The 12,502-nt window shown below is 39.4% G+C and overlaps 1 protein-coding gene across 6 annotated transcripts in view; it reads right to left on the minus strand.

Moving 5' to 3' along the window:
- The window catches only part of TEX2 (testis expressed 2), a 126,791-nt gene that overhangs the window by 92,820 nt on the left and 21,469 nt on the right, over window positions 1-12,502 (minus strand). The window contains exons 2-3 of one of the 6 annotated variants that reach the window (XM_075071852.1): window positions 7,613-7,661; window positions 5,572-5,655 (exon numbers count right to left, since the gene is read on the minus strand). The exons of 3 other annotated variants lie outside the window; for them this stretch is intronic. Coding sequence is in view for 1 of the 3 variants with exons in the window: in XM_075071850.1 (XP_074927951.1) it covers window positions 7,613-7,643 (31 nt within the window). In the remaining 2 variants the exon portion in view is untranslated. Of the gene's footprint in view, window positions 1-5,571; window positions 5,656-7,612; window positions 7,662-12,502 lie in introns of those variants that run through there. 2 more of the 6 variants (XM_075071850.1, XM_032805640.2) reach the window with 2 other exon arrangements.

Genomic DNA, 12,502 nt, shown 5'->3' on the forward strand with positions numbered 1-12,502 from the left:
GGACGCTGCTAACCAAGTACAGGTCCTACATTAATAAGCAAACCCAAAATTATATGTTCAGCCTTTGCTTACTCTAGTTATCCTTAATTTATTAAAGAGACAAAACTTCTGATCATTAATTGCGGCAGAGGAGACAGTATGGTCATCCAAGCACAGTGGTTTGAACCAGGGGTACATCACCTCATCTAGATATTTGCCTCATTTTACAACAGGCTACATAAAATGCACTAGCGAAGTTAGTACAAACTAAAATTTCATACAGTGACTTGTTTATATAGCTCTATATACTATACACTGAAATGTAAGGACAATATTTATATTCCAATTGATTTTATAATTATATGGTAAAAATGAGAAAGGGAGCAATTCTTCAGTACTAGTGTGCTGTGACACTTTTTTATTTCTATGTCTGATTTTGTAAGCAAGTAGTTTAAGTGAAGTGAAACTTGAGAGTACAGAGGACAAATCATACTCCTGAAAGGGGTACGGTAGTCTGGAAAGGTTGGACCTAGCAGCACAGTTACAGTAACCTATTTACTGCACCACAAGATGAGTAGGAAAGACAGAGGTGAGCAGCAGGGCCATAGCAAGATCACTCAAGGCTGGGAAAGACGTGGTGGACTGGAGATAAGGCCATGAAGGCCTGAAGCACTAGCTTAGATGCCAAAAAACTATGGGCCAGTAGCCAAGTATCTTTCCCAGACCTGAAGAAGAGCTCCGTGTGGCTTGAAAGTTTGTCTCTCTCACCAACAGAAGTTGGTCCAATAAGAAATGCCACTTTGTCTCTCTAAGCCGAAGATGAGAAAGTTTGGGAACATGAAGAGAAGGCTGTGGGGACCGTGAGAAGAATCAGCTTTCATACAATTCACTCATCGGTTCTAGTTTCAGCTCTCACTCTCCCAGAAACTAGAAAGCAAGCTAAACCTCTCCATTAGTGACCATTTACAGCACATATGTAAGTAAATGGGAACATTTTCTTTTTGCTATCTTCTAAAAAAAGATACTTAAAGTGTCTATTTCATGTTTAACTTTATACATGAAGGAAAGTCACATCTGCACAAACTAGCAACTTATTAAAGGAGGCTGATTAAAACAGCTTCTACAGTATTTTATGGGTTAACAGGCAATTTGAAAGAGCAGGTCAAAACCAGTGTAGGCAGTACTTATCTTACCTGCCTTAAGAAAGTTCAACACAGCCAAATTTACTGCAATGGTTACAAAGGGGAATTTAAACTGTGCAATTCAGTCTTTTCCATAACCTTTTCATCTGAGTGAAAAGGAGTAATAGTGGAACTCAATTCAGACATACTGAAACAGGCCAACCATTCCTGATTGTGTTACCATTGCTTAATGCAACATCCTATTTGGAGGCAAAAGGAGTGATTCTTACTAATAGTGTGCAATAAACGAGTCTGTAGAAATGGTTCAAACCTTCTGCAGCAAATGTCCTAGAAGAAAAACAAAATATTTGGCATTGCTATGAACTACTACAAACAGGAGCAGATGAGCTTTTAATTTAAAAGTAGTTTTCTATTAAATATGCATATTTCCTTAACAAGTGAGGGGAAAATATAAAACATTCTAAATAAAAGGCTTTTCAATTTTTTCCTTACTAGCTGTCAGTTGCACTTTAAGTGTAGGCCCTGCCAGCTGCCCATGAAGACACTAATTTGATTATTCTAAACGCTATGATTGGATTTTATTAAGATTACCCCTCACAGCCCTTTTGAAGAGAAAAAAAGAAGAAGTTTTTCACCTCTTAAGTCTTAGCTTTCTCAAATGATTCCTTTTGCCTTATATGTGCCATCGTTCCTTAAACATGCATCCCTTATCGTGGCATGCAGACATCTGGTGAAGGATGGGTGAAAGAGGAGGAATAGATTTGTTGAGACCACTACACTTCACAGTAAGGGCCTGTCTTCCTTGGACTTTCAACGGGATGGAGGTGAACCTGCTACACAAGTCCCTGTGGTATCACAGACTGGCTCCTGGCATGTTTTGAAGCACAACTCCTGAGTCATGCTAGAGGCATGGGAAATATTTAAAAGCAAGGTTATTTCAAAACAGGATTTTATGTCAGCTTGATTCTAGAAGACCTGGTCATGCGTCCTATACCGCTGTTAAGCAATAATGGGCCAATTACAAAGAGAAAATTGTTTTCAGGTGTTGTTATTTGAAAGAGAGAAGCATTAGCTGTTCAAACACAACTGCACTTCATGGCCAATGCAGCACCATTTTTCTAATCCATCAGTCTTCATTCAAGAATAATAGCTTTTCCAAAATACAACAGCCACTGAATTTTATTTTCCTGTTCTGCCAGTTAATTTATAATATTTCGCCTGTTTAGCGTGTTAGAAAGGGGTCAGGCAGATAGGATTGTTAAGGTTTGTAAGATACGTTAAAATGAAGACAAACTGAGCTTTGTAGTTCATTAGGCATGTTTTGGGATGTTGATATAACCCTATTTTATTCTTCATTATAAATCACTTGAGTACTTTGACAGTAATATCACTGCATGATACTTAATCCTGACTTTTGTCCTTCATAAAACGAATACTATTAAAACATGGCCCTTTACTCCCCTGTCCATTTACGCTGATTTTCCTTACATATCGCTGTGCTAAATATTGTCTGGATTCAGTATATTTCTTCATGGTACCTAGAAATGAAAACTTCTTATTTTGTACTGCAGATAATCACACACACCAGTAAAATATAAGCAAATTTTGTTGCATGCTACCTCTGTCAAACCATCAGGGATGCAATCTATGCCACAGCATTCAAGTCTCACCTCTCTACATGGGCAGATTCTTTAACTGGTTAAAACCAGTTCAACTAAAGTGGTCTGAACTGTAGCTCAGTTTGAGGTGCCTTAAGGTAGTATGACCTGTTCTTACTAAACCAGTTGAAAGGGCAAATTGTGGCCACATTCATACAGACACCATGGTTACCAGCAAGGATTGAACCTAGGACCTTCTGCACAAAAGCACAAGCCCATATCACTTTAGCTGAAGGAGTACTTATGCAACAGGTCACTGGGGCCAGCCACTAAAGAAAGCATGGTCACGTGCTACTACACATTACTACATTGGATCTAGGATTTCAGTTTGGGTCCTCAGATACAATTTTAAGGCACTAAGAACCCCTCTGGAACATTTAGGAGTTATTTAATAGATAAATAACAGCTGGAAAACCCAGTTTCTCACATTAGCATCTTATACGTTTTTTGCATCGTTCTAAAGATGCCAATCTCTAGTGGTCAGCCACCTTTCCCCACTGTGAAATAGAGCTCAAGAGCTATCTGCTTTTCCATGTTTCTGAATCTCTTTGATACCCTTCAAGGTGGAAAGTACTATATAATCTGGATATATTTATGCTACAGTTACCATTTGGACAGCCAGTTTCTATCTTATCATACTATCAAGGCATAACAGATGCCAGTTTTCAGCAGGATGCCTCATTCAGGCCTGTTTAGTATGCTAGAGATTTCCCATTAACATACCATTCCTACTTTTATAGTAACAGATTGGTGGGAATAAGTACCATTTCTTTAAATACGTAGAAGGGAGCCATAAAACACAAGGGCTAGCGGAAGCTTCCAGCTAGAAGCTCTGCAATGATATATTCTACTATAGATCTTTGTTCAGTGCTAGAAGAAAGTTATTTTAACACTGCCAAAATGACAATCACAACCCAGAATAAGAATATAACAAGTATCCAAGGCAACAATCAGGACTCCCGCTTGAACGTTAAAAGCTTAGACATCAGCCTTATAATAGCACATATTTTTAGGATCACTATCTCATAGTTGTACAAAATTAATCCATCAGCTGAATATATTTAAAACAAAGTAAAATTGGAGCTGCCTAACCCAGAAATGCAAGTAATTTTAAATGTAGCTGTCACTACTGGATTAAAAAAATTATAACAGCAACTTTCTTAATGCCTACATCAGGCCTGCACAACATGCGGCCCACGTGGGCTCACTGCGCGGCTCGCGGTGGGTGCATAGGTGGGCTCATTGTGTGGCCCCTGGGGAGTGAGTAGGCAAGCGGCGGGTGAGGGACTAACTAAATTCTTATCTTTGCACATTTACTGTATGATCACTGAACTTGATTCAGTTAACCACAGATCTGCGTAATGTGTAAACCACTCTGCAAAGGAGAGTGGCAAGCATAGGAAGATCCTTCAGCATTTGCTGGGATGACCAGGCAAACGAGATTATGCTGTGAGGATCTGGGAGGCATGCCTTCTGCAAGAAGATTGTTGTTGGATAAGCTTTTTGGTTGGGGCGAGTGCAGTAAAGGAATGAGATGGGAGAATGGAAGGAATGTCTCTTTGTGCTAACAGAAGAAAAATCAAGGTACACAGAATAATTGGGCGACAGGCTGGAGATTACTGGTTATAAAAGCAGTGTGGGGAGGAGAGAGAGAACAGAAGACAAGAAACATGAACACTTAAATTTTAAACATACTCATACATCTGCCTACATAGATTTGACCAGCTGCTATCATGTATATTATTATTTTCAATACTACTGCTTTTCCCATATGTAGTGCTTTAGCAAAGTACATTACAAAATAACTATCTTTGCCATCCCTTTATAGAAATAGGCAAGGAAATATTTTCCATACAGCAAAAGTGACTTGCCCAAGAGCAGGCAGAAAGCCAGAGGAAGAACCAGGAATGAAACTTAGGAGTCCCTGGTACAAACCCTGACCTAAGGCTGCTGGATCATGCCACTTCTCAATATCTTTACAACGGGTGGAAGAAGAGGACATATAGGCTTTCAGAGCGGTCATGATTCTGTCACCAGCCTAGTAAGGCATGCTCAACTATAGCCAGGATATATACACAAATTGGCTATTTTCATTAAAATTAGCAGAAGGTAAGATACAAATGTGAAGAGAGTTTAGTTCCAAGGTGTTCTTGGTGATTAAAAAAAAAAGTATGGAATATGATTTTTAAATCCACGTGACCTGGATTTTCAGAAGTGCTCACAAAGCAGCTCTACAACTGAGAATGAACAAGAATCCTCCCACCACCACCCTAGAGACAAGAGAGAGAGCTGAGCACGTTTGAAAGTCTTCCCTTAAAATAGATGTTTATAAGAGCTTGGTTGCACTGAAAACATCTAACAGCACTTTTCATAGGTGCTTCATGTAACTTTCCTAGTGAAGATAAGAAATTTTGCCACTCACTTGAATGGTTATGAGAGAACTTTTGAATAGCAAGGAGAAGCACGTAGAAGTGTTGTGTATAATTATAATTTATTATAATTCATCCCCATGTAACACCACTGGAACTAATGGGTTATCATTTATCATGTAAATCCACTGCCTCCAATTTATTTAGTCCATCACCATAGCGTAACTCAACAGGATTTAAAAATAAAACTAAATATCAGAGGTCCTCCAACTACTACCTTCCCATTCGTTATTCTCAATAAGTTATTAGCATATTTGGAGTCACCTTCAGATAATGTATTCCACAGTCAACATCGATTGTTGCTCTCTTACATCTATTAGTCATTATTTTTAAATGAACTACACAGGCAGGGTCAATAATTACCACCTCATGACAAGTCCAGGAAATCTTTGTCAGACAAGGAATCCAGTTACCAGGGTACAGACAATGCTCTCACAGATCACTTTCCTACAGCATTTAAAGAGAGAGAGATCAGGCTGTGTCTTAGGTTTATGCTACCAGCTGCAGGAGTAAAAAAAAAAAACCAAACAGTGAGCTTAAAACAATATTTTGATAGTTGGGTGTTATAAGCGCATAATACAAAGCACAACAGAGACACTTCACATAGGGATAGTGCTGTGGTCTGGAAAGCAACTCGAGAGGCATGTAAATGAACGGAATATCAATTATCTGATAGTCTAACATGCTCAACAAGCCAGCACTTAGAGGAGTCCAGTATTGCACATTACCTAGTCAAGATTGTGCCCCCCTCACCTCTGCATAAAGAATCCAACTCAATTCAAGGGAGCAGAAATAAGATAATGCCATACTAAGCCAAAGACATCTAGCCCAGTACCCTGTCTTCCGACAGTGGCCAATGCCAGGTGCCCAAGAGGGAATGAACAGAACAGGTAATCATCAAGAGATCCATCCCCTGTCGCCCGTTCCCAGCTTCTGGCAAACAGACGCTAGGGACACCATCCCTGTCCATCCCCGCTAATAGATGGACCTATCCTCCATGAACGTGTCTAGTTCTTTTTTGAACCCTGTTATAATCTTGGCCTTCACAACATCCTCTGGCAAGGGAGTTCCACAGACTGACTGACTGCATTGTGTGAAAAAATACTTCCTCTTGTTTCTTTTAAACCTGCTATTAAATTTCATTTGGTGACCCTTAGTTCTTGTATTATGAGAAGGCGTAAATAACACTTTCTTATTTACTTTCTCCACACCAGTCATGATTTTATAGACCTCAATTATATTCCCCCTTAGTCGTTTCTTTTCCAAGCTAAAAAGTCCTAGTCTTATTACTCTCTCTTCATTCATTCTATTCCTCTAATCATTTCTGTTCCCCTTTTTTGAACCTTTTACAATTCCAATATATCTTTTTTGAGATGGGGAGACAACATCTGCACAGAGTGTTCGAGATATGGGCGTACCATGGATTTATAGAGAGGCAATATGATATTTATGTCTTATTATGTATCTCTTTCTTACTGATTCCCAACCTCCTGTTAGCTTTGTTGACTGCGGGTACATATTGAGTGGATGTTTTCAGAGAACTATCCACAATGACATCAAGATCTCTTTCTTGAGTGGTAACTGCTAATTTAGACCCCATCATTTATATGTATAGTTGGGATTATGTTTTCCAATGTGCATTACTGTGCATTTATCAACACTGAAGTGCATCTGCCATTTTGTTGCGCAGATACCCAGTTCTGTGAGATCCTTTTGTAGTTCTTCACAGTCTTCCTGGGACTTAACTATCTTGAGCAGATCTTCAACTGACGTAAACTGTCATAACTCTACTGAAGTCAATGGAGCCGTGACAATTTACACCAGCTGAGATCTGTCCAAGAATCTTTCTATTTAAAGACCCCACACTTCAGGAAGAGGAGGATTACCTCAGCAGAAGATTTTGATTTTTAAAAAATGTTCTCCTGGAAAGCAATAAGTAATTCAACATCATTCCTAATGTTTCTCTCTCTTTCAGCTGTACCTTAAGAATATATACATCAAGGAAAGATAACTAATTAAAAAAAACTTAGAAATTATATATTACATACACACCCCTACCTCTTTCCTAAAATACCAGACCTGAGTTCAGGGCACTGTTTCCCTTCTGGAAAGTTGATTTCCTCAAGTACACCTAAAGCAGAGTTGTAACTCCTTATTTTTTCACAGGAGTTAGTGAAGTCTTCAATTACTACAGGAGACTATAGAACCCTTAACTCTGATCCTGGCAGGTAATGCCTTCCACTCCAACTAGGAAGGTGCAGACATAAAAGTATGTGATTCTGCCCAGAGTTGAAAAACAAAACAAAGCCAAAAAAAAATTTAACATACACACCGGGTAAGAGCATCTATTAAAAAAAAAAGAGTTCTTAAAAGTACCAACTGTAAAATGGGTAAAAATATTCACCTCCTTCAGAGGGTAGTTTGTTGAGCTTCATTAAAGCAGGATTATGTTTCTGTGAAAATGAAAAGCATAAGTATTAAGTAATGAATGTTTGTAAAGCTCTTTGATTGTCAGAAAATTCTGAGATTCATGGATGAAAGGTTCTACAGAAAGTACACAGCATTATTCTACTTTAATGAAAGCTGTTTCAAACGATCACTCGAGAGACAAGCAAGATGGGCTGCCTAAAAGAACAGCTTTTAAACAAAAGGTCAAACAAAACTGCAATAGAAAATATGGGGACATTTTAAAAGAGAGTTACCCCTAGTGATCTTTAGTGCAGGTAGTACAGTACTAGAGGCCTTTATAAGTACTTCTAAATTCATACAAAGAACTTCATTTAGTGCTAGCTAAATTTGCTTTGTCCTATTTCAATCATGTGTTCCTCAAACGTTGTTTTTCTTAGCTTTCCAGCACTGGGTGAACACGTTATTAAAGTAGAACAAAGCAAATTTAGCTAATACTAAATGAAGTTCTTTGTGTGAATTCCCCTAAATTTTAAAGAAACTGTAAATCAGAGGTGAAAAATAAAAAGCAGACATAGTACCTTACAAAGAATGACAATATAGCAATTAGAGCTGGGCGTAGAAAGGTAATCCCATTTCACAGAGCACTATAATATTTCAGAATTTAATTTTGTTCAGCTTTTGAACTAAAATCAGAAGTCCTGAAGTTCTCAGTGAAAGGGAATGGAGCTCTGGCTCCAGGGCAGTTTGCCTGGTGGGCCGCCCCAGAGCTGGGGCCCTTCAAAGCCGTGGGCTGCCAAGGAGCTGTGAACCTGGGAGCCAACTATTCAAATGTGGACCACTCTGAAAAAGTTTGAGATCCCCTGCAGTAATGGATTTTGACAATACATTTTGAGGGAGAGATATTGTCTATCTAGTGGACTGACTGCAGGAATGGAAGACAGGAACTTCTGAGTTCCTGTCCTGGCTCTGATCCCAGCTTCCTGAGGATTTACGTAGGATAAAACGGTATTTTTACAAAATGTAGCATAGAGGGGGCAAGTCATATTTTAAACACATTAACTGGTTGAAGTGAACACCATGCTCCCCATAGTGTGGGCCATGACCAGCTAACGTTTCTCACACCCACTTTTATGCTAGTCCAGGCAGGCCCTTACAGGGCTTGAACAAGCCACTTAGCTTGCCTTACTTCCCTAAAATGGGGATGATATTAATGAACCTGCCTCACAGGGGCAATATGTGGGATTCGTTAGTGCTTGAAAGGTGTTCTGCAGATGGAGAGAGCTATCAGTATTAGATATTTACTCTAGTACAAAAACAAAATGTGAAGAGATTAAACATACAATGTAGGTATAAACTAAAAGCAAAATCTTCTTAGTGATGCAGGAAGGGGTAGGTACAGTGGTGCATGGAATTTTATTGCACAGGAGAACAAGCTGTAAAGAACAAACAATCAGATCCTCTTTAATCTGATGAAAGACTATTTCAAACTTCAGTGGATTAGTCTATGGTTGACAGGCCTGCCTGCATCAGTGATTAAATTAAAGGATGTTGTAAAAGCTTTTTATTTGTTGATGAAGCGTCCAATAGAAAAACCAAGAAAGGATATAATGTCCATTTTGGATTTAAAAATTTAAAAAGCAAAGCTTAACAGTCTCCAAACTGTATTATAACCAGCTTTATTTTATTCAGTTCTGATGCTTGGTCACCAAGATGAAGCTATCGCTAGGTGAGAATACACAACTATTTCCCCCCTCCCTCCCAAGAGATTTACATAATAGAGCAAAAAACTCTTACATTTCAGTTCAACTTTTAAAAAAACCACATACTTACAGATTATACTGAAACAGACTAATCAGTCTAATGCCACTTGCACTTGCTCATAAATCTCATTTTATACAAAAATTGTTTTTCCTTCCAAAAAGCATGTGCTACTAGCCACCTCAAATCATCTTTTTTCCTTTTAAAAGAGTAGAATAATTTGCATGCTAAATTCCTGCACATGTAGCACTGGCATATTTGCCATATAAAAATATACAAAGATCAAATTCTGCCCCTATACTAACCAGGCAACCCCATTAACAATAATGGTTTGCCCACTGAGTAAGCCAGGGCAAAATATAACTCAAGATGTCTAACCTTCACAAACTGAAAGTTACTTCTCTTTTTTTAATACACTGATAATTTGTTAATGCACAACTACTAAAAAACTAGGAAAGAGGTCTCCACATACAGGAATAAAGAGAACAGTGTGAAGAACGTGATTTAAAATACAGGGAGTTAACAGCAACAAGAAACTACAAATAAAAATGAGCAGCACTGGACTAGTCACTAACTTTTTACTCTAGGGGACCCAGAGTTCAAATATGAAAGGTCACTGAAAAAAAAAGCTATGGAACTACAGCTTTGCAAACCATAATTTAGATTACACCAAATATGGTCTTTGCTCAACAGTTATTTTTAACCATACAAGTGCCTCCTAATAAGATTTGCCTCCTTGTGTGTTTTTATTCTTCAGAAGAACAGAACTATTAACTTACATTTTTTCATATTTTACATTTATAATCATAATTCTGATTTAATGCCATTCAGAGGATTATCAAATTGCAGGATTAGTATTTTAAGGCTCTTTTATATCTGACAAGACATATTCCATTCATTTTTTTCAGCTAAACATTTCCAAAAAGGTTGTTCTAAGTGTTTGTTTATTTTTGTGAACCATTTACAGAACCATCTAAATTTGTGTGATTAACAGAGAACAGAACTGCATTGGATGCACCCTCCTAGGCAGTGAGGTAGTAATCTAAAAAGAGTTACTGCTCAATCATTAGAGAACTACTGGGCTGGTGCAGTCTCTTCTTTGTAGGATAGTGGAATTTGGAATTCACATATTTTACACCACAAACCTATTTTAAGAAATCACAGAGGATAAGGAGAATAGGGGTGGGAGGAAGAGGCGGGGAGAATCTCTTTGCTCTCAGTCTCTAATAAACCAAGGTAAGTGATGATGAGCTATAACACAGTACTCCCCCTGAGTCATGGACACACACAGTGCACCAAATTCTGCTTGTCCAGCTCTCACAAGCACTCCCACTGATTAACTATGGCCCCCATGCTGTCATCCTCAGTCAAGCAAACTCCCCTTAATTTCAATCAGAGTATCCACGATCCTCCTTGTACATATGCATCCCTCAATTTATGACAAATACAGTTACAGGTGGGTTAATTTAATTCACAGTTTGATTGAAAGAAAAGCCAAGGTTGTATTAAATGACCTATCATCGCCCTGGTTCCTACAGTTTTTGTGGGTTTAGCTACACAATACCATCCTGTTCTAACAATCCCACTCCAAACATGAAGGCCTTGAAAACAGACAAGCAGTAGCTACTGCAGCAGTTAACATGGGACATTGCTGCCAAAATGTTTACGAATCACAGAAGGTTATTCCTGCCTCACTTGGGGCTGGGGATGGGGAAGGAGAGAGAAGATAAGACAGAGAAAACAGAAGCAAAACTGGAGGTCATGTCTTCCTGAGCAAGCATTCTCAAATTTGTTCCTAGCGCTGACAGTAATTTAACAAGAAATTGTCTAGTGAATGTCTTTTCTCCCATTCATTATTGGATGAGCCATGTCTCCTCTCATTCACATCCTTGTGGCAGCTACTGCAATGGCGTACATGAAAAAGTAATTGTAGAAAAGAATTTAATGGATTCTTAGCCTTTTAATGTGATTTGGCACCTGGAAAGGAAAAAAGCCAGCACCATATAACCAGCCAGCTCTCCATGGTCCACGGCCCACAATTTGGGAACCAATGGTCTAGTGGGCCAGGATTTCCCAAGTTCTGGCCCTGACACCTGATCTACACTACAAAGTTGGCCAACCTAAGTTGATGACTTGCGTCAACCTAGTTGTGCATGTGAGCTAAGGGGTCATCTGCCTTTCTGCTACTTGATTCTTCCCTCTCCATGTAGGGGAGAAGAAAATTTCCAACCAGGGAATTTCTTTTGAACTACTGTGTTGGAGAGATGGATTTTGCCTTCCCATCTAATTCTCACCCCCGCCCCCACTCCATTTCAGCAAATGAGGCTCAGGGCTGGTCCACACTTACAGCGCTGCAGCTGCATCACTGTAGCATTTAGTGAAGATGCTGCTTATGCCAACAGGAGGGCTTCTCTTGTCGGCATAGGTACTTCATCTCCCCGATAGGTGACAGCTATGTCAACGGGAGAAGCCTTCCTGTCAACATAGCGCTATCTATACCAGGGGTTAGGCTGGTATAACAATGTCACTCAGGGGTGTGGAAAATCCATGACACAGTTATACTGATATAAGTTGGTAGCGTAGACCAGAGTTCAGCTGCCCAAAACAACAGAGGTGCCAAGATCAGCACAGATCTCAGGAGAATCACAGGTGAAAGAAGTATCTGAACAGACACACAATAAGCTTTGCTCTCCCTTACCATGAAGCCAAGCAAAAAGCCATCAATCTAATAACCCTAAAGCAAGGTAGGGCAAAGGATCTTACAATATAACCAGAGAGGATGAAGCTTTCCATAGCGATCATCTCACCTGTACAGAAAATTACAGTAACTCCTCATTTAACGTTGTCTCGCTTAACGTTGTTTCAATGTTACGTCCCTGCTCAATTAGGGAACATGCTCATTTAAAGTTGTTTAATGCTCCCTTATAATGTCGTTTGGCTGCCTGCTTGTAAGATTCTGTGGAAGAGCAGCGGCTTTCCAAGGGAGCATTGCACAAGTTCTTCTTCTCTGCCTCCTCCCTCTCCCTCCCAGCGCTTCCCCCACTCGCTTTGGACTTTCTGGGACGGAGGGGGGAGGAGCAGGGAAGCGCCATGTCTCCACTCCTCCCCCTCCCTCCCAGAAAATCCT

This window comes from Chelonoidis abingdonii, chromosome 13 (genome assembly GCF_003597395.2).
Source record: "Chelonoidis abingdonii isolate Lonesome George chromosome 13, CheloAbing_2.0, whole genome shotgun sequence".
In the NCBI taxonomy this organism is placed as follows: Eukaryota; Metazoa; Chordata; order Testudines; family Testudinidae; genus Chelonoidis; species Chelonoidis abingdonii.